The sequence below is a fragment of the Drosophila nasuta genome, chromosome 2R (genome assembly GCF_023558535.2).
Source record: "Drosophila nasuta strain 15112-1781.00 chromosome 2R, ASM2355853v1, whole genome shotgun sequence".
Taxonomy (NCBI): Eukaryota; Metazoa; Arthropoda; class Insecta; order Diptera; family Drosophilidae; genus Drosophila; species Drosophila nasuta.
In genome coordinates this window covers 33,838,696-33,859,698 of record NC_083456.1, presented here as the reverse complement: position 1 = coordinate 33,859,698, position 21,003 = coordinate 33,838,696, and the positions used below count along the sequence as shown (strand labels likewise).

At 33.9% G+C, this 21,003-nt stretch overlaps 6 protein-coding genes across 6 annotated transcripts; 4 read left to right on the top strand and 2 right to left on the bottom strand.

Moving 5' to 3' along the window:
* The first annotated feature begins 2,375 nt into the window (after positions 1 to 2,375).
* LOC132785987 (uncharacterized) lies at positions 2,376 to 2,966 on the top strand. The gene has a single exon (XM_060792347.1). The coding sequence runs from the start codon at positions 2,451 to 2,453 to the stop codon at positions 2,883 to 2,885; it is 435 nt and encodes a 144-aa protein (XP_060648330.1). The 5' UTR covers positions 2,376 to 2,450; the 3' UTR covers positions 2,886 to 2,966.
* Positions 2,967 to 8,275: 5,309 nt separating this feature from the next.
* LOC132786872 (cathepsin D) lies at positions 8,276 to 11,201 on the bottom strand. Its single transcript, XM_060793583.1, has one exon. It carries the CDS (start codon positions 11,154 to 11,156, stop codon positions 10,023 to 10,025), a length of 1,134 nt encoding a protein of 377 aa, XP_060649566.1. The 5' UTR covers positions 11,157 to 11,201; the 3' UTR covers positions 8,276 to 10,022.
* A 235-nt stretch (positions 11,202 to 11,436) lies between these two features.
* On the top strand, positions 11,437 to 14,559 carry LOC132786875 (U-Kazal-Dg21.2). The gene is made up of 4 exons (XM_060793586.1): positions 11,437 to 11,576; positions 11,922 to 12,047; positions 12,106 to 12,656; positions 14,472 to 14,559. The coding sequence occupies exons 1-3, from the start codon at positions 11,537 to 11,539 to the stop codon at positions 12,174 to 12,176; spliced, it is 237 nt and encodes a 78-aa protein (XP_060649569.1). The 5' UTR covers positions 11,437 to 11,536; the 3' UTR covers positions 12,177 to 12,656; positions 14,472 to 14,559.
* Positions 14,545 to 16,812, top strand: LOC132786871 (leucine-rich repeat protein soc-2 homolog). Its single transcript, XM_060793581.1, has 2 exons — positions 14,545 to 14,907; positions 14,970 to 16,812. Exons 1-2 carry the CDS (start codon positions 14,559 to 14,561, stop codon positions 16,412 to 16,414), a joined length of 1,794 nt encoding a protein of 597 aa, XP_060649564.1. The 5' UTR covers positions 14,545 to 14,558; the 3' UTR covers positions 16,415 to 16,812.
* A 1,662-nt stretch (positions 16,813 to 18,474) lies between these two features.
* On the top strand, positions 18,475 to 19,575 carry LOC132786874 (protein CREG1). The gene is made up of 3 exons (XM_060793585.1): positions 18,475 to 19,080; positions 19,142 to 19,223; positions 19,287 to 19,575. Exons 1-3 carry the CDS (start codon positions 18,655 to 18,657, stop codon positions 19,394 to 19,396), a joined length of 618 nt encoding a protein of 205 aa, XP_060649568.1. The 5' UTR covers positions 18,475 to 18,654; the 3' UTR covers positions 19,397 to 19,575.
* LOC132786873 (protein phosphatase 1 regulatory subunit 7) lies at positions 19,547 to 20,752 on the bottom strand. The gene has a single exon (XM_060793584.1). It carries the CDS (start codon positions 20,616 to 20,618, stop codon positions 19,647 to 19,649), a length of 972 nt encoding a protein of 323 aa, XP_060649567.1. The 5' UTR covers positions 20,619 to 20,752; the 3' UTR covers positions 19,547 to 19,646.
* Between the last annotated feature and the right edge of the window lie 251 nt (positions 20,753 to 21,003).

Below are 21,003 nucleotides of genomic sequence, written 5' to 3'. Positions count from 1 at the left end.
GCAACGTCAACGTCAGCATCGCAGCGACATCGGCAGCAACAGCGGCAGCAACAACGGCAGCAACAATGGCAGCAAGAGCGGCAGCGAATACGATAGCAAGCCATAACAAACAAGCAGCTAAAAGAGAGACCGGCAAATCAAATGCTTAACACAAAAGCACGAAGATAGCCAAAGCAACTCTGAGCTCAACTTTGAGTTTGGCTTTAAATATGACGTCGTTGTATTTGAGTACAATTTTTTTTTCAGCTGTAAACTAGTATTGCCATATCAACATGAGTTGAGTATAGTGTGGTGGGTTTGGTGAGATTTAATGTTATGGTGTTAGTGCTTTTGAGCCGTTTGTTGCTTAAGTCTTTTGATTTTGTATTGTTGGCGATATGTTGGGGTACTCATTTTCGTCATCTACATTTAAAAGATTTATGAATAGAAATAAGAATACTCATATCGGTAGAAAAGTTTTTACTAATTAATAATTTCCAACGTGTTAACATATATATTTAAACTATTGTTCTATGGAATTTGCACTTCATCAATAAAAAAAAACCAGAAACTTCTTCAGTAACAATTTTCCTTTTATTACCGAATTCTGATATTTTTATTTTTATTCAAACATTGTTGACCTAGTTCGTGATTTTAATTTTTTCTTCAATCTTAAATGTATGCACTTACTTGAAGAAGTTTGCATATTTACAATACGGTTGTTTAATTAATATTATATAATTAAAATTTTAAATCATTTAAGAGTACACTACGATTAAAAAAATTTTAATTTATGTACATACAGTATTTATGAAGTAAGTCATGGTACCAAATAAGCTCTCACTTCGCGTCGATTTAATTAAGTTGAAACCACTGAAAAGCTGACAAAACCACTGTAGTCAACCTTGCAAGCATTCTTAACATGTTCAAGATATTTACAACTCACAGCCTGTAGATCGGGTACAATTGCGTTCACTTTTCAAAAGTTAACTTCATTTTATTGACACGAAAATATTTGTTACTCGATGGCTATAATAGAAAAATTGTTGTTTTAAGTGATGAAATGATAGTTCTTTAATTATGATTCTGATTTGTGTCCGGGAAAGAATTCAATTTACTTTATAACTAAGGAGTTGATTTAATGCATATAATTTGATTAGCAAAATGATCGATTGCAGGAAAAATAACATGCATGCATATGTATATTAAAGCGATTTCCACATTTATATTAAAATTTATTGCAATAAATGTTTATTTGATCATATCAGAATGCGAAAACATAGACATAGAGTCCAGTTATTTATACAATGTTTCTTATATTGAATTTACAATAATTGCCGAAATGATAATTACAATTCTGATAAGCACATTTAGTACGGTGCGTATGAACCAACAGTGCGAGAACCAGAAGAAAGTGCAGTTCTGATTTTGGGGTTAATTTGTTGGCGACCGCTCAAAATTGTGGGATATGCGTCTTGTACAGAATATGGAATTGAACTGGCAAGAGATCCTGTAGCATATGATCGTTGTAGTTTCGGGCTCAGGCCGACAGATGCGGAGGACAGAACACCTGAACGGCTTCCTACTATACCTTTAGATGATGACAAATAAGAAGTTGCTCCAGAGACTGCTACGTCTCTTATAACTGGTGCCGATACGGAGGAACCTTGGAGACCATAATGTCCACCCCATAGTCCAGCGGGCGGCAGGTATGAAGAAGATGGAAGATGGGCAACGGCTCCATAAAAAATGCAACTTAGCACAAGAACGAATCTAGCAATCATTTTTATTATTTCAATTATTATTTGTTTCTGTAAATGACTTTGTTTATACTTGGCAGATAACTGATGCCTTTCATACAAATCTCAGAGAATTTATAGTTTCGTAACAAACATTAAAAAACACTTTCTTCTTATCTCAATTAATCTTAATAATTTTTGTTAAACCATTTATATATAATTATGCCCAACTGCTAGGTTTAAATTCGGATCCAGTGCTTTTTTAACGAAAGTACCCTGAAAATTGTATTTGGCGGACACTTTTTGGCAAACAGCTGTTATCTGTTTATAAGAGTACCCGATTATATATAATAATAAATACTATAATAATACACCAATATAAAGTAAATACATTTACTTTTATTTCAAATAAAGGTATGAATGCGTTGGCTTGAGGTCAAATAACTCCACAGATTTTATCTGCTAAAAATACTTGAGACACGTACTTTCCACCCTTTTAAAAGATAAAATATTATTTAAGTGTTGAAATTGCATATAATTTATGAGTAAAAGGAATTCAACCTAATTATTAATGCGGTTGCACAATTATTAGATATAATTAAATTTCAATAGGATATAAATTAGATTTTTGTGGGCCTATAAAAGCGTAGTGAATATTCTGAAAAAATATCAGTTGTCCGAAAAGCTTCAACGAATTAATTCCATTTTTTTTTTAAATTTTAATACAAAAAAATGACTGCTACATTCGTTCTAGTGCTAGGTTGCCTTGTATGTGGAGCATTAGCTGGACGTCCTGCTATTCAAGGACCTGTAGTTTCAGCACCAACTACAAACCCAGCACCAGTCACTGGTCCAGCGATTAACTATTTACCACCCTCCAAACCAACTGTTGTTGTTAACCGTCCCGTCGTCCAAAGTCCTGGGCCTCTTCCAGCGACCAACTATTTACCACCCTCCAAACCAGCTGTTGTTGTTAACCGTCCCGTCGTCCAAGGTCCTGGGCCAGTTGTTATACCACAAATTTTACCTCGACCAACTCCCGCAGCAACTACCGCCAAACCAATTACATTGCCCATCGCACCGTCAGCCCGTCCAATCTCAATCGGCAAAATTGGAATACCAGCTCAATCTGGCTCCCGCACTGTTGGATCCCGCGCTCCTTACTAATCATTTCGAATGTAATTTGGATGTGTTAATAAATGACGTCACTGCTCAATGATATAAAATAAAGTAGAACAATTAAATGTATTTATTTTATTTCTAATAGGAAACATATGGGTAATTCCATGACGGAATTTGTCCCGTGCGAGACTCCTTACATTGAAAATAACATAAACTGAAACAATTTTGAAAATAAGAAAAGTTTATTTTTGTAGCTCTAGCTAAGTACTTTAATTGGAGTTACGATCAGATAAAAATTGTGGAAGTTATTAAAGAAATACTTTTGTATGGGCAAAAACGCCTACTTACTAGGGGTTTTAGTTGCTTTGGCCGACAATCTGGTATATTGTGCCATCTATGGTATATTTTGAATGTGGTACTATATCGATATAACAAATATACCGTTTGGTATATTTAGCGGGTATCTCACAGTCGAGCACACTCGACTGTAGCTTTCTTACTTGTTTATACTGCAAATTAAAAGTTTATATTTATGTGAAAATGATACGAGCAACAGAAGGTTTTAAAAATAAAATAATGACTTTTTCGTAAAAAAAATCTTATTTCACCTAACAACGACAGAGTAAAAGCGATTACACACAATTTTCCGTCGATAATTTAATAAGTAACCAATTATTACTTATTAGTCTAGTGTTCTTCTCTACCAAATCAACTAAAAGTTTAAAGCCAACAAATTGGGATCAAAATTGAGTGTAACACAAAGTTTCCCATTATTCTTGAAAAGTTAAAATAATATTGAAGATGCTTCTTATCAGTCTGAATGGGATTTTCCATTATTTATACTATTTTGTACTAGCGCCAGCATTGTTTTCTGATATAAATATTTTTGTTGACTTTGCCTTGGGGCTTCCTGCTATTCATTGTTATTTTCTTAACTACAAGTAGCTTTGGTCATTATACCTTCGACAAATATAAAAAGCTAAACTTGTTAAATAAAAAAATAAAAACAAAAAAAAAGTAAAAATTACAGGGTTGTTATATTATTGATGGTTGAAAATTGCAGTTTATCTGTAAGGTTTTCCCGAGTCTATGCTGAATCACATATAGTATAGTTTTATTTACTATTAAATATATGCACCAATGACCACATTGTGTTTCAATAAAAATATTTTAATTTGATTTGCCTGTAATTCATTTTACCTTCGACAATATGGCAAAAGCTAAGATTAAAAAATACAAAATGAAATTGTTAGTTTTCAATACTCTTTTATTGGGGGGTGAAATTTGCAGTTTCTCTGTACGGTATGCGTGATTCGTTTAATTTTAAATATAGGCAAGAAAAAAGAATAAATATATATTATATATATACAAAATAATGTATATATTAAATAAACAAATTGTTTAAGATAATCACTGATTAAAGGTATGAATACCAAATTTTATTAAAGTAAAAGACAAATAATTAAGTATGTTCGATGCATATTAAAAATTGGGTGAAGGGGTCAAGAATTCGAAATCTACAACGGTTATGAAACTCCAAATTTCATTAATCACAACATTTAATATGGGGCTTTCGTCCCAACAGTGCGAGGGCCAGTTACGGCTGAAACTGACACTTCTTTGACACTTTGTTTGCTGCCGCTGACAATTCTGCGCTGTGGACTGACTCCCGATGATGAAATTGATCTAGAGACTCCACCTGAAACACCGCTTTTGATTGGGCGAGCTGCGACAATTGGCTTCTGAAGAGTTGATCTTGGAACAGCAGGTGCGGCCGCTAAGGCAGCTGGACGTCCGCCTTTGATTGGTCGACCTGATCCGACTACGGATGCAGAAAGTGGTTTCGGTCCTACTCCTGCGGCAATTGGTTTCTGTACAGTCGATCTTGGATACGGGGCAGCTGGACGTCCGCTTTTTATTGGACGACCTACTCCCACTGTGGATGAAGAAATAGGTTTCGGAGCAGCGCGTCGAGGTGCGGGTGCGGGTGCGGCGACACCAACCACACTCTTCGTTAATGATAAATTGGTAGATGCTGACGCTGACACCGTAACTTGGTTAACACCTAGGTTGGCAGATCTAGCAGGTCCAGAAGCTCGACCAGCTTCCTTAGATGGAGGTACATAGGAAATGGCTGGTCCAGCTACAGACCCTTTAGAAGAAGGACGACTTATAGCTCCGCCTGATGAAAGGTTCGAGGAAGCTGGAGGATGAGCGCCAACTATATATACAATACAACTCAGCAAAAGGACGTAGGAAATTGCCATTTTTAGTATCGTATTAAGATCAAGAATTGACTTAAAGGCTGCTTTCTTGACAAATGATGATGTTTCAGTTGAATTTAAGCACTTTTATAGTTGAATCTTCAGAATCTCAAGCTATTACGTTCTTCGACTGATATTAAATTGTTTTATTATAAATTAAATCGGAATGGAATTTAATTAGAATGCCTGCATTCAAAAAAAACACATACAATAATGAGGTCATATACATTAGTTAATTAGATAATTAGATAATATTAATATTTTGTATAATAATGAGGTCATACCCATTCGTTACAATTACAAACTTTAAAAAACAAGTAAGAAAGCTACAGTCCAGTGTGCTCGACTGTAAGATATCCTCACCCATTTTTTCTACAACCATATTTTCACCACATCTGTATTCCGAAAAAATAATGAAGTATACCGAAGTCTATATGTGGTACATAAATATAGTACTGCACTCAATATTAAATATATATTATCTAACTAACTATTTATCACCCTTCAAACCAGCTGTTGTTGTTAACCGTCCTGTGGTCCAAAATCCTGGGCCTGTTGTTACACCACAAATTTTACCTCAACCAACATATCTAAAAATAGTCTATTACATTTTTTATATTGCAAATTAAAAGTATATATTTATGTGAAAATGATACTTATTAATAATGATTAATAAGTAGCCAATTATTACTTATTAGTCTAGTGTTCTTCTCTACCAAATCAACAGTTTAAAGCCAAGAAATTGGGATCAAAATTTAGTGTAACATAAAGTTTTCCATTATTCTTGAAAAGTTGAATGGGATTTTCCTTTATTTATACTAGTGCCAGCATTGTTTACTGATATAAATATTTTTGTTGACTTTGCTTGGTGCTTCCTGCTATTCATTGTTTTTTTCGTTTTTTTTTATTTCGATGGTGTAGTTTCTTAACTACAAGTAGCTTTGGTCATTATACTTTCCACAAATATAAAAAGCTAAACTTGTTAAATAAAAAAATAAAAACAAAAAAAAAGGAAAAATTACAGGGTTGTTATTTTATTGATGGTTGAAAATTGCAGTTTATCTGTATCCCGAGTCTATGCTGAATCACATATAGTTTTATTTACTATTAAATATATGCACCAATGACCACATTGTGTTTGATAAAAATATTTTAATTTAGTTTACCTGCGATTCATTTTACCTTCGACAATATGGTAAAAGCTAAGATTAAAAACAACAAAATGAAATTGTCAGTTTTCAATACTCTTTTATTGGTGGGTGAAAATTGCAGTTTCTCTGTACGGTATGCGTGAGTCTATTTCAAATAACATCAATTCGTTTAATTTTAAATATAGGCAAGAAAGGGAATAAATATATATTATATATATACAAAATACTGTATATATAAAATAAAAAAATGGTTTAAGATATTCACTGATTAAAGGTATGAATACCAAATTTTATTAAAGTAAAAGACAAATAATTAAGTATGTTCGATGCATATTAAAAATTGGGTGAAGGGGTCAAGAATTCGAAATCTATAACGGTTATGAAACTCCAAATTTCATTAATCACAACATTTAATATGGGGCTTTCGTCCCAACAGTGCGAGGGCCAGTTACGGCTGAAATTGACACTTCTTTGACACTTTGTTTGCTGCCGCTGACAATTCTGCGCTGTGGACTGACTCCCGATGATGAAATTGATCTAGAGGCTCCACCTGAAACAGGTCTTCCGCTTTTGATTGGGCGAGCTGCGACAATTGGCTTCTGAAGAGTTGATCTTGGAACAGCAGGTGCGGTCGCTAAGGCAGCTGGACGTCCGCTTTTTATTGGACGACCTACTCCCACTGTGGATGAAGAAATAGGTTTCGGAGCAGCGCGTCGAGGTGCGGGTGCGGGTGCAGATGAACGGACACCAACAACACTCTCCGTTAATGATAAATTGGTAGATGCTGACGCTGACACCGTAACTTGGTTAACACCTAGGTTGGCAGATCTAGCAGGTCCAGAAGCTCGACCAGCTTCCTTAGATGGAGGTACATAGGAAATGGCTGGTCCAGCTACAGACCCTTTAGAAGAAGGAAGACTTATAGCTCCGCCTGATGAAAGGTTCGAGGAAGCTGGAGGATGAGCGCCAACTATATATACAATACAACTCAGCAAAAGGACGTAGGAAATTGCCATTTTAAGTATCGTATTAAGATCAAGAATTGACTTAAAGGTTGCTTTCTTGACAAATGATGATGTTTCAGTTGAATTTCAGCACTTTTATAGTTGAATCTCCAGAATCTCAAGCTATTACGTTCTTCGACTGATATTAAATTGTTTTATTATAAGTTAAATCGGAATGGAATTTAATTAGAATGCCTGCATTCCAAAAAAACACAAACTTTGTATAATAATGAGGTCATACACATTTGTTAATTACATTAAATATTATTAATATTTTGTATAATAATGAGGTCATACCCATTCGTTACAAACTTTGCAAAACAAGCAGGAAAGCCGAAAGTCGAGTGTGCTCGACTGTAAGATACCCTCACCCATTTTCTCTACAATCATATTTTCACCACATCTATATTCCGAAAAAATAATGAAGTATTCCGAAGTCTATATGTGGTACATAAATATAATACTACATTCAAAATTACATATATATTTTATGGAAATGACTTTTTTTGCTATATAAATAAAGATACATATGTATACTATACTACTATAAATATTTATTATTACTTTATATACATATATAGTAAATAAATACTTTATGCGACCCGAGATCTCTGCTTTTAACTACTTCGACTTCAACAAACGAAATATTATAAATAATTTAAAAATATATTTAAAAACATTATTTTTGCGTATAAGCAGATTAAACTACTTTAGTAACTTAAAATACATTGCCGTATTATGTACTAATCCACCACAAAGTTGAAAGGATTAAATGTTGCCCTTTATCTATCCGTATGAATACCAATCCATCTCTCTGAACAAAGTTTTAGGAGCTGGAGGTTTACATTTTTTTGTTAGACTTTTAAGTACCGAATTTTAATTCTCGCAAAACAAAAGTGTTTTATTTTGGGATACATAAGAATAAAATTTGATTGTGATCATATGAAAGATATCGAATAAGGGGTAAAAGTCTACTAGATGTATTAGCTCTGATTACAAATCTCGGAATAACAAAATTGGGTTACAAAAACAATTTAATTATAAGACAGTGTGATTGAAGTTTATTTTAACGTACAAGAAAAATAATAATGCTTTTTAGATTCATATTCAAAATTAAGTGCTGAGGTCGATGATTCAATGATAGCTGCAAATTCGATTACACAAAACATTTAATAGGGAGCATGTGCCCCTACAGTCCGACGGCCAGGAGCTGCTGAAACTCCAATTCTCTTGGCATTTTGTTTACGGCCGCTAGCGATTATGCGGTCTGCACCGGATGATGAAATTGTTTTAGGTGCCCGTGCTCCGACTATTGGCTTCTGTGCAGTTGGTCGTGAAACACCACGACCAGAATATTGGGGAGTGGGACGTCCGCTTTTAATTGGTCGACCTGCTGCAGCTGCGGATCCTGAAATTACGTTGGGTCCTGCTACTGACGCAATTGGTTTCTGCTTAGTTAATCTTGGAACAGATGATCCATGTGACCCATGTCGGGTAGCTGGACGGACACCAGCCAAACCCTTAGTTGAGGGTGAATTGGAAGGTGAAAGTCCTGAGCTTGTGGCTTGGCCAACAGCTGGTCTAGCAGCATTGACAGTTGCAGTTGTGCGCTGGGCAGTGTACTTTGATCCAGTAGATCCTATTTCCTTAGGCGGAGGTAAATAGGAATTCGCAGGGACAGAACCACTGCCTTTGATCGCGGCAGGTGCCTTGCCAGTCGCTAACGGATACGACGGAGCTGGACGATGAGCCACAACTCCATATAAGAGACAACTTAGCACAAACACATGGGAGAATGCCATTTTTAGTATTAGTGTTAAATTCCGATATGGTTAATCTAATGATGTTCATCCAGTCGAAATACAACACTTTTATAGTTGAGACTCCAAATGATTTGTAAACTGTTTTCGCTTTTCCACTGATTTTACATTGTTGATTATACATTTGATTGACATGGAAACCATTATTTATTTGTCCAAAATAATAAAGTAATAATTAATCATATATATTAAACCCATTATTACACATTCACATTTTAAAAGTAATTCAATTAAATTAATCCGTTGATGGCTAATGGTTATCCTATACTACATATTTGAGGCAAATTAAGGTTTCAAAGTCATGCTGTCTCGTTGACTATAATGTTTATATATTTTTAATTTTCAAAACAAATGAAACCCTTTTGACTCTTTAGATATTTGCTCCTTCTAAACCTTTCAGTCAGTACGCGTTAAATGTAAACAGATTTTAGATTGCAACTAAAAGCAAAGAGTAGTATTTCTAAGTGGTTAATAGGTCATTCACTGATTTTATCAAATAAGTTCATTAACATTACTGAACTGCGTATTTTAAAATTATTTGAAGATGTTAATCATTTTTGTAAATTCCAACGGCATACGTCACATTTTGTAAAGCTTCTTGGAAATATATTCCCGCATAACCGGGCATCAGGCGTCAAAAAGTATGCAGATTTCAGATTATAACTAAAAGCAATGAGTAGCTGTGCTAAGTGGTTAGTATTAAGTCATTCACCGATTTATATCAAATAAGTGTATTAACTTGTCTTATCAATTGTAGCATACATATTTTGAATTTTAGAGATTCTAAGAAATATCTAACATATACAAAAAATGGGTAATTTGTGTATACAATGATCCAAATATTTTATGATATATAATAAAAATAATAGTAAATGTATGTAATTACAATTATTTTATTAACTTATATATAATAACACAGATTATTTCCATGGCGATTAATATTTCAATTTGATTCTCCCACGACTTCGGCCAACCCAATACGTTTATTTTCCGCATCATAAACACTATAGAATAGTGTTAGGAAGATATTGCCAAGTACCCAGAAATCTAAAGAAACTGGTATAAAAGCGCTTGTGCACATCTTTGTATTTAAAGTTCCCAATTCAACAATATAGTTTATAGAACTAATCGAATAAATTTTTCCCCCAATACGGAGGTCAACCTTTGGTAATTGGGTTCGTTCACAACTCAGTACATAACTATTGTTTTCTACCTTAGCACCAATGGCTTCATGTAACTTGTCAAAGACTCGATGCGGTACCAAAATTAGCGATGTCCCCGTGTCTAAAATAGCATTCACGTTATCCTCGATTTGCTTGCTTCCCACAAATACACCAGACATCTTAAACTGCCAGTATCCAGTATCCAGAAGTGATACGTAGTGAAGTACCCCTTTGTATTTATCAGCATCGATCGTTCCAAATTTGATATTTCCACCGTAGTTGTCCCCAGTCGTTCGCCTTAGATAAACCGAAAACAGACATTTTTTGATATGGTTCTGTTGACAGAGAAGTTGAAAGAAGGGGATTGAATCTTTCCAGGCAAGCTGGCCAAAGCCTAATCCGACAATGCCATCAAATTTCGTGTTGACAAACGTTGGCTGATAATGTAGCAATGTTTCGCCAAAAATTAAGCCAGATAGCTCAACACCATCCAATAGTAATGTGTCCTGAGAAAGGTAGCCACTTACATTCCCGTTTCCATAGACAGAAGTGAAGTTACGGCCAATTCTTCTATGGCTTGAGGACATGTTTGCATTGTAACGACTATGTAGCTGACAAGCGGAATTGATAGTAAGACAGTTGCTAGAAGGAAGCCACGTGTTTGCTGAGCCGGTGTCAAATAGCACATTGAAGATTTGGGGAGGTGTTCCCATACCAACACACCCATAATATTCCACATTATCGCGAGTTTTTAGAGAAATTTGAATTACACCTGACCCTGAAAAACTGGAAGATCTTTGGCTGACCATAGGTTTTTCTGATACTTTTAAGGAACCTTGCTGCATACGACTAGCGACTGTCGTGTGAAATAAAATAAGTAGCTCGCAGAATAGCAATGTCAAAAATTGAAACATCTCGAATGCAAGTTACAGGTAAACTAACATTTTTTTAAACCACTTTTCGAATAACGGCTTACAGTTGTTTGCAGTAATTAACCCATTCTATTAATGAAATATGCATTTTTTTGCAATTATATGTTTTTCAGCTTAATTAGCTTTTGTCAAAAGTGCTTGACTGCAAGATTTGTGTTACACGCCCACAATCACAATTAAACGGAACATGCATACTGAAACATTAACTATGCAAATTATAACGGAAAATTTTCATTAGTTTGACATGGGCTACAATAAACACAACAATACCATACCAGTGTACTATATATGTATTTGAACTTAAACAAGCACCAATATTAAATGAAAAAGTTTACTTGGGTTATCTACAAATATGCATACACATGTATGTACATATATCCGTTCGACGATTTCAACGAAAAGGTAATGCACGAGCACAACAGTTGCCAGATATGAAGTATTTTTATAAATTAAAATAATATTGACACAATTTTTGAAAACAAATATGCAAAATACAAATAATTATTATACACGTAAAGAGTCTATACATGAATAATTTAATTCAGTCATTATTAAAAAATTTCATACAGCGAGAAAGTCATAACCCTAGAATGAAAAGTGCACAAACTTTTGATTATAAGCTAACAGTGGTTACATTTCTAACTGTTATAAGTATTATATATGGACAGTTATCTACAATAGAAGGTTAAGCAATTAGATGACATGCAGGCCATTGGCATTTTTAAATTTTAAGTCATACCATTACAGTGCCAAATAAATGTCACGATGTCTGTCCTACCGGATATCGCGTTGTTTGTGGATTCCACAATGGATACTTGCGAACGTTTGCCAGCAGTTGTGTGATGCGAATGTATAACTGCAAGTACCAAAAAGGTAAGTAACAAAAAACTCAAAGGTTCAACTTTAATCATTAATAATTATTTTTTAATAGACTATCGAATCATATCTCAACAGGCATGTGAATTTATTAGCAATGAAGATTTACGAAAGTTAGAGCTTTAAAAGCGACACGGATGCAATATGAAAATACCGCTAGATGGCGCTATAATCTACGGCGCATGCGTTGCAAACATTTTTTGTTGGCTGTGGCTTAAAGTCGTCAAGATGTACTAACATACATATTTACATATAATCACATACGTGCTAATGTTTTATGTGAAACCTCTGAGTAAATTACATTAGCATAACTAAAACATAATTAATTAAATTTAAACGATAACTTACCGACTCTAAAACATCAAGTATACAAATATTGCAAACGTTAACATCAGTATTTAAGTTAAGCAAGGAAGCTAAGTGGTTAAGATATTTGAATGTAAGTATACACAGTCATACATATGTATGTATGTGTATGCACATAGGCCAGAACAACGTATAGCAAAAGTGTGTTTGGCCAGGTCAACATTTATAAAAGAGCTACCAAAGTGAACGCGGAAAACTCTAAATAATTACAGCTCCTAAAGTGGCAAGTTTTATTAACAGGTTAGTTGTCTTTCAGTTTTAGAAGGTGTATATACGTTTTGCACACTACTAATAATATAATTACACAAATACATATATACTACATACACACATATGTGTGTATAACATATTTGTTTGTTCAATTCCAAATGTTTTATGTATGTTTAATGCAAAAATGTTAAAATGTATGGAACAATCATTTTACTAATATTTTCTTAAATCAAAATTCTGTTTTCCTATATATGTATATTTGTATAACATTTAAGTTGATATACGGACATACATACATACATATGTTCATACATTTCTAGTTAAATATATATACAATTATATGAAAAAGCAAATATAAATATCTGATAACTAACAATTTAATAATGAATTGCGAATAAATTTCTTGACAAAGGTATGATTTTATATAAAATGCTCGGTGAATGAAATTTTATATTATCCCAATACACCATATTGAAGCCTATTATATATTTATATACATAAATGTATACACATGTCGTTATATACATTTTTACATATGCATACAAAATATAAAATCATATTAAAAAAAATGCTTCAAATCCAGACAACTTTCATTACTATTTACGCTTACAAGTAAAGTAATTAAAAAAAAATTAAAAATAAATATGAATCGAAACAAATTTAAAATATATAGTTAAATTAAAATCTATAGTAATAATAACCTTGATAAGTGGGATCTTTGGAATTCCTATAATTGTATTTATAGTGAAATTTGTTAAAAATGCCTTTGCCATTAATATTAATATGTTACTCTGAATATATGAAAATACCGAAAGTTACCATACGTTGATTATAATTTCTATGCAGTGTGACCATATATAGAATATTCTAGACAGTATGAAGGTATGCATGTAATTAAAGACGTGGAACGAGTGTTCGAGTAGTGTAATAACATGTTCTCTGATTCTTTAAAATATCAATTAAAAAAACGTCGTTACGAATTTTGCTTGTCGTTATATTTGTTTCTTACATCCTACAAATATTCAAGATAAATTATTATCAGCTGCCTTTTATTTACTTTAGGATATTTTGATGGCGTAAAATAGTCAATTTATAGATTTAAATCACGGTCACTTAGTTGCCACTCGGGCTATAATGTTCTTTTAATTTTTATTGAATTATTAAAAAAAAATATATAGCGAGACGATTTTAATAAATAATTTAAAATATTTCAATTTATAAATAATGGTTTTTCGCTAGAAAAGTGCAAGTTCTGTGCAATATGTTGATTTTGCTTATACCGGTGCGACGCTAAATTTGAAAAGAACTTGTAAGTTTTGACGTGTTTTACTGTAACTTTTGCAATATAAAAACGAAAGGAAATCCTTTTAACTTGATATATACAATGATATATGCTATTATAGAAGTTTAGTTCTTATCCGTTAATGTGTATTCCTCGTATACGACATATAACACTGTTAAAAGTGCGCAGATTTATTATTTCAGTAGTACAACGCGTAAATGATCATGCGAGTAATAAGCCCACAACACAAGCAAAAAATGATTAATAATAAAAAAGGAGTGGCAAATAATGCAGAAGTCTTATCTTTCAAAGGGCATGTATTATGATATTACGATTATGTTATAACGCGGAGTGCAGTCTTATATTGTTAAGAGAATAGTATTTTTAAACGCTTACTTGACGTTCTTTAATACCTTAGATCCAATAAGAAGTTGTCTTTGGTTGGTCTTTCCATCTAACCTTGACATATGTATATGTACATTTATATATGTATATGGGTGTGGTCGATCGTTATCTATAGAGTTAAAATACATTAATGATTCTATTTTAATATTACTATTCAGGCAATACCTACGATTTCCTAATCACTTGCTTTTGGCATTCATCTGGGCAATACATTGCCGCCGTGTACCGCAAGACTGGGCAAAATTATGAACTTGTGCTCCTCGGCTGGTGCAACTGCATCAACTACATCACTATCGTCTACGGGAAACACCGAAAGTAACGGGAGCGGCCAGTCTGAAGCGACGCACTGCTTTGGTGGTGGAGGGGGAGGAGGAATCATTAGCGGTGCCCGAGATCCATCGAGCGGATTTAGCAGCGATCAAAACCTAACACACAACGAAAACAATACAATTATGCCGCCCGAGACACGTCCCAAGATGGTGACGGTGAAGCATCCTGAATCAAATAAACCCAAGCCAACCACTAAAAAAATTGTTAAAAACATTCAAGCAGATCAAGATGTTATAAAAGCGTTGCAACGTTGCCGCGATGAAGGTGAACTAAATCTTAAGTGATCATTATAATATCATTATTTCATTATATACCAATCATTTTAGGTATTAAGCGCTTGGACCTCAGTAAATCCTCCATCACCGTTCTTCCCTCAACGGTTAGGGAATGTGTGCATCTCACCGAGCTTTACTTGTATAGCAACAAAATTGGACAGTTGCCCCCGGAGATCGGATGTCTAGTGAACTTGAGGAATTTGGCTCTAAATGAAAATTCGCTAACATCGCTGCCGGAATCGTTGAAGCACTGCACACAACTAAAAGTTCTAGACTTGAGACACAACAAACTTGCTGAAATTCCACCGGTCATCTATAAACTGCTCACATTGACCACTTTGTATTTGCGTTTCAACAGAATCACAACTGTGGCAGATGAGCTGCGTCAGTTAGTCAACCTAACTATGCTGAGTTTGCGTGAGAACAAAATCAAGGAGTTGGGGTGTGCTATTGGCGCGTTAGTAAATTTGACTACACTCGATGTATCTCATAACCATTTGGAGCACTTACCGGATGATATTGGCAATTGTGTAAATCTAAGTGCACTTGATCTTCAGCACAATGAGCTACTTGACATACCCGATAGTATTGGTAATTTGAAGTGTCTGGTACGTTTAGGTTTACGATATAATCGACTAAACTGTGTACCCATTTCGTTAAAGAACTGCAAATGCATGGATGAATTTAATGTTGAGGGCAACGGCATTACCCAGTTGCCAGATGGCATTCTTGCTAGCCTGAGTGCATTGACAACGATTACACTGTCACGTAACCAATTCACCAGTTATCCGACAGGGGGGCCAGCGCAATTCACTAATGTGTATAGCATAAATCTAGAGCACAATCGTATCGACAAAATACCCTATGGTATATTTTCACGAGCTAAGGGCCTAACAAAATTAAATATGAAGGAGAATATGCTAACTGCTTTACCACTAGACGTAGGCACCTGGATTAACATGGTCGAACTCAATTTGGCTACAAATGCACTGCAAAAATTACCAGATGATATAATGAACCTGCAAAACCTGGAAATACTTATTCTTTCCAACAACATGCTCAAAAAGATACCCAACACAATTGGAAATTTGCGCAAGCTTCGAATTTTGGATCTAGAAGAGAACCGCATCGAAGTTTTGCCGCATGAGATTGGTTTATTGCATGAACTGCAGCGGCTTATATTGCAAACTAATCAGATAACCATGCTGCCGCGTAGCATTGGGCACTTGAGCAATCTTACACACCTATCTGTTAGCGAAAACAATTTGCAATTTCTGCCAGAAGAAATTGGTTCACTGGAAAGCCTGGAGAACCTTTATATAAATCAAAATCCAGGCTTGGAAAAGTTACCATTTGAGCTGGCATTATGTCAAAATCTAAAGTATTTAAATATTGACAAATGCCCACTCGGCACAATTCCACCAGAGATTCAAGCTGGAGGACCCTCTTTGGTCTTGCAGTGGCTTAAAATGCATTCACCTTACCGGCAAATGTGAGATGTTGACGGCGTCTGGCGAACCGTCTATGTGGGCAGTGACTGTTATTATCAGTACGAGCTACAGACGGTGCAGCAGACGCATCACAAACAAACAGATAGAGGGGCCAGCGAGCGGCGCTAACGCTGCAAGTTTAGCCTTGTATTCTCCCTGTTTCCTACTCTGCCAGTAAAACTAATATCTTTCCCAATGGGTTTGGAGTGTATTGTCAGGCCGATAATAGCTTTAAAATATACCAATGTCCCGAGTTTTGTAATACTGCCCCGATTTATTTCACCCTATTTTTACATTTATTTGTTAATTATTTCACTTTCAAATGTATTGTCGAGTAGGTTTTCGATCGATATTTGTACATTAAGCTAGTCATAAACAATTAAATAAAAGCTTTCGATGGTGTAGTATGAACCTAATCTCTAAATCTATTGCCGTTATACCCAGCTAAAGCAAATGCTAATCATAAAACACGAAAAACAAACGCCAAGGAATTGTTTGAAAAAAATGTATAACTATGACATAGTTAAAACCTACTATTATATAAGTATATATATATATTAATATATATATATATATGTTAAAGTAATTGTATTAAAATTGAAAGATCATTGTTTGAGTGGTTTAAGCAAGTAATATGCATTAAATTGAGGTGTACATATATAGAAACGATATACTTCATCGATAATAAAACTACATAACATAATATGTATTTAAATACAAATTTATTTGCTTTTAGCGAAATACGAGTCAACAAACCAATAGTATATACTGAAAGTAAACTATTGTTCACTCACATGCATTGTATGTAAGCTTAATACTTGGTGTTATCTAGTCGAAAAAAAAATTGTAAATTTATCAGTGGTTTGTGTGCGTTAAGGTGTCACTTGAACTTAATTTTCCGCATTCATTAGCATTAATTTACACAAATTCTTCCCTTCGAAAATTTGCGTGATTTAAAAAGTTTTACCATTGACTGTTTTACTAAAACATAACTGAGAGTTATATTCAAGAAGCTCAAAATAAATTATATTTTAAGAAGGTTTATTTTTTAATAATAAAAATGGGCTGAGTTTTCCAAGATAAATGGACTTTAAACTTTTAATAAAAATATATAAATTTAAATCAACGAATGCAAAACTATGAGTGTATAGATACATACGTAAATATAAATTACTTATTCATATACGTCATGCACATTACAAAACATTAATGAAAAAAATCAAGTTATATATGTTCATGCCGATATGTGTATAGTTCGCTTATTCGATGGTAGACTGTATGTATGACCCATTACTTAGTGGTGCACTGAACCTATAACCTAAAAGACATACCCATGGACAACTCACAAAAATACAAAAGAATTATACCAATGTCCACAATCAATATACATTCAGATGCATTCGTTAATACATATGTTTGCTATATTCATCAATAATCAGTTCAAAAACCGACTATTAAGTATCCAAAGTCCGAAAATCTTTGTTCACTTTTGATTTTTGATGAATGATCATCAGATGCATGAACGCTTAGTCATCTGAGCTGAACTTAAATACTTTACTCTAATCATTAAAATATTGAGCGAAAAGTAGACATATCTAATAAAAAGAACTCCGGTGTCTCAACTATAATTTACTTATTATAACATTCCAGTGTGGTCGACATACATACATACATATGTGCATATAAACAATTATACATAGCTGTAGATGTATACAAATAATAAGCTATGTAAATATGAAAGCTCATAAAAAAGGAAAATAAACAGAATGCTAAATGTGAGTAAAACAGAGACATTCAATTTAATTAAATTGCAATCACAATTAACAAATATATGTATATGTAAAATTAAAGAAAGAAATCGAAAAACTTTAATGTAAAGTTTTCAGAAACTCACCATAATATTGAAATAAACGAAATGTTAATTTTCATTGTTAAATCACAGTTGATAACATAGAGCTTAAAAGCTCTTTTGCAATAGCATGCATCTGTATAAGTAGTAGAGAGATAACAAAAATGTATTGTCTGTTGTTGCGATAACACGGTGCAAGGGCCATTTAACAACAGCGTACGGTTAACGTGTTAATTTGTCGATAGCTCTTTATTCTTCAAAAACGCAATATATATGCTTATATATATTCTTGCATTCCGAAAAGTATTTAAAGGCTATCGAGGTGTTAATTAGTCCAGTGTGCATTACAGGCATTAACGTTGCATAGTAGTTTTCCAGTTACAAATTAAAGGAAAGAATGCTGCTGCCCTCAGTGATCACCATATTGTTAGTGTCATATACGCAAGCTTACTCGGCACTTCAGGATGCTCAGGTTATAGCCGAGTTTAAACGAGAATCGGAATTGAACCATACCAAGATAGTCCGTGAATTGGTTCATCGTGCAAATTGGGCATCAGTGGGCACAATTTCTACAAATGGCTACGTGAAAGACTATCCCATGGTTAATATTATCTCGATTGATGACAATAACGAACAAAAGGTCTCTACAGGAGTTATTCGCTTTTTGCTAACCGATTTGGATTTTACGGGCAACGATTGGCAAAGCAATAACAAAGTGACTTTCATGTTTACTGATGAACAAACCTTAAATTGCAAAAGCTATAATAAGGATCCTATGGAGCCCACTTGTGCGCGTGCTATGCTTAGTGGACAAGTAACAAAGGTGTGTTACGAAACTCTTACTGTTTATATTACATACCTACATACTTTGCTAAATTTTACAGATGGACAAAGATTCACCGAAGTACAATTCTTCACTAAGAGTGTTTATTGATCGTCACCCGGCAGCTGAAAAGTGGATAGCCAGTATAGTATCCGATATACTTAACATTTGAAAAATAATCAATATCCCAATAACTAATTTTTCAGGACATCAATTTTACCTTTGTGAACTGGATATTCAAAATATATTTGTGCTGGACTTTTATGGTGGACCACATCAGGTCAATGTCTCTGATTACTATGCCATCAATATTTAAGCAAAGGAAGAATTATGTTAAATAATAAGTACATATTTCGACTGCTGTATTTTAATGAACAAACTTATTATTATTTCTTATTTCTTCTATGCCATTGATATTTGAGCAATACAAGAAAAGTTTTTAAATAAATAAGAAAATATATCAAAATTGTTCCACAGTGACAAGATAATTGGAAATTTATTTAAGTGTATAATTTATTTGTTAACGCTTAGTTATACTCAGCGGTTTTTATATTTTTGGATTTTAATTACGATTGTGCACCTGGCATCACACACAAAGTGGCATCTATTTTTTGCAGATGGGGCAGAATGTCACGCAATTTGGAGCGATAGCGGACATCTGTAGCTACTGGATTGTGTTCTAGGTATATTGTTTGTAGTGATTTGTTTATCTTCAACACTTCCAGATTTTTCCAGTTATCGATACCATTATCATTCAACCATATTTCCTCCAGCTGCTCTAGTGCTTCCAAATTGCTTATTGTCTTCAATCTATTCTTGGCAAGATCGAGTGTGTCCAAGTTTTTATTGCCGGACAAATTCTCAATGATTTCAATACCATTTTCTGATATATACAATTCTTTCAAGTTAGTCAGCTTCTCCAAATTTTCAATCTTGATAATACGATTTGCTTGAAGACTCAATATTTCAAGGTTTATTAAAGTATCGAGATTTTCAATTTTCGCTATTTTGTTCTTGCCTAGAAATAGCTGACGCAAATTTACCAAACTTTCGATATTTTCAATCTTTTTCAACTTGTTGTCTCCAAGTTCTAACATCGTAAGATTGGTTAGTATGCCAATGTTTTCAATGAAGTTGATTTTGTTTGCCACAAAATATAATTTTTGCAGTTTGAGTAGTTTGTCCAAGTTCTCGATTTTGGTCAGTCGGTTGAAGCTGAGGTCCAGAATCTCCAGATTCTCCAGTTCATCAAGATTCTCAATTTTTGTAATTTGATTATCGTAAAGCTCCAGCTCTACAAGGTTCTTCAGCATTTCCAAGTTCTCAATTTTCTTTATAAGATTCCAACGCAAATATAATCGCTCAATATTAATTAGAGGCTCAAAATTCTCCAGTTTGTCTATGCGTCGATGATTCAAATCAAGTTCATAGCATTCAGGATCGATCATCACAATTTCTTCAATTGATGCCACCATCTCGCCAGGAATTATCTGCATACCAGCTGTTGATTTGGTGTCCCGATTTTTTAGCCATTGCATTATCACCGTCAGCCATATTCATAAAAACGCTTTTACTATGTAAGATTTACAAATTTACAATGTTTTAAATGCCGCCTGGCCTGCTTGTAGATTTTCCTGATGATTTTTTTTTTAGACAAAAGTGTTTGTAGTGTTGTAAAGTTGTGAAACACACGATGCCTCAGTGTTGTAACAACACTGTTGTTTCATTAACGCGATTAGTACGCTGCTAATTTGTATATCGCTATTGTATTCGTGAATCAATTATTTTTTATGATGTTTGTCTTAGAAACTTTATACTTCATATTTATAAAACAAAAAAAAATTTTATTTATTCTAGTTTTTATCTTTAATGCAGTTGAAAGGTTCGGTAATATTTTACGTAGTAAAATTACGCGATATTTCT

Coding starts and splice junctions, on each gene's coding strand:
- LOC132786874 (XM_060793585.1), top strand. CDS start 18,655: ATGCTGCTGCCCTCAGTGATCACCATATTGTTAGTGTCATATACGCAA. Junction 19,081..19,141: donor TTAGTGGACAAGTAACAAAG/GTGTGTTACGAA, acceptor TAAATTTTACAG/ATGGACAAAGATTCACCGAA. Junction 19,224..19,286: donor AGCTGAAAAGTGGATAGCCA/GTATAGTATCCG, acceptor CTAATTTTTCAG/GACATCAATTTTACCTTTGT.
- LOC132785987 (XM_060792347.1), top strand. CDS start 2,451: ATGACTGCTACATTCGTTCTAGTGCTAGGTTGCCTTGTATGTGGAGCA.
- LOC132786871 (XM_060793581.1), top strand. CDS start 14,559: ATGAACTTGTGCTCCTCGGCTGGTGCAACTGCATCAACTACATCACTA. Junction 14,908..14,969: donor GCAACGTTGCCGCGATGAAG/GTGAACTAAATC, acceptor CAATCATTTTAG/GTATTAAGCGCTTGGACCTC.
- LOC132786872 (XM_060793583.1), bottom strand. CDS start 11,156: ATGTTTCAATTTTTGACATTGCTATTCTGCGAGCTACTTATTTTATTT.
- LOC132786873 (XM_060793584.1), bottom strand. CDS start 20,618: ATGCAATGGCTAAAAAATCGGGACACCAAATCAACAGCTGGTATGCAG.
- LOC132786875 (XM_060793586.1), top strand. CDS start 11,537: ATGTATGTACATATATCCGTTCGACGATTTCAACGAAAAG. Junction 11,577..11,921: donor TCGACGATTTCAACGAAAAG/GTAATGCACGAG, acceptor ATACCATTACAG/TGCCAAATAAATGTCACGAT. Junction 12,048..12,105: donor TAACTGCAAGTACCAAAAAG/GTAAGTAACAAA, acceptor ATTTTTTAATAG/ACTATCGAATCATATCTCAA.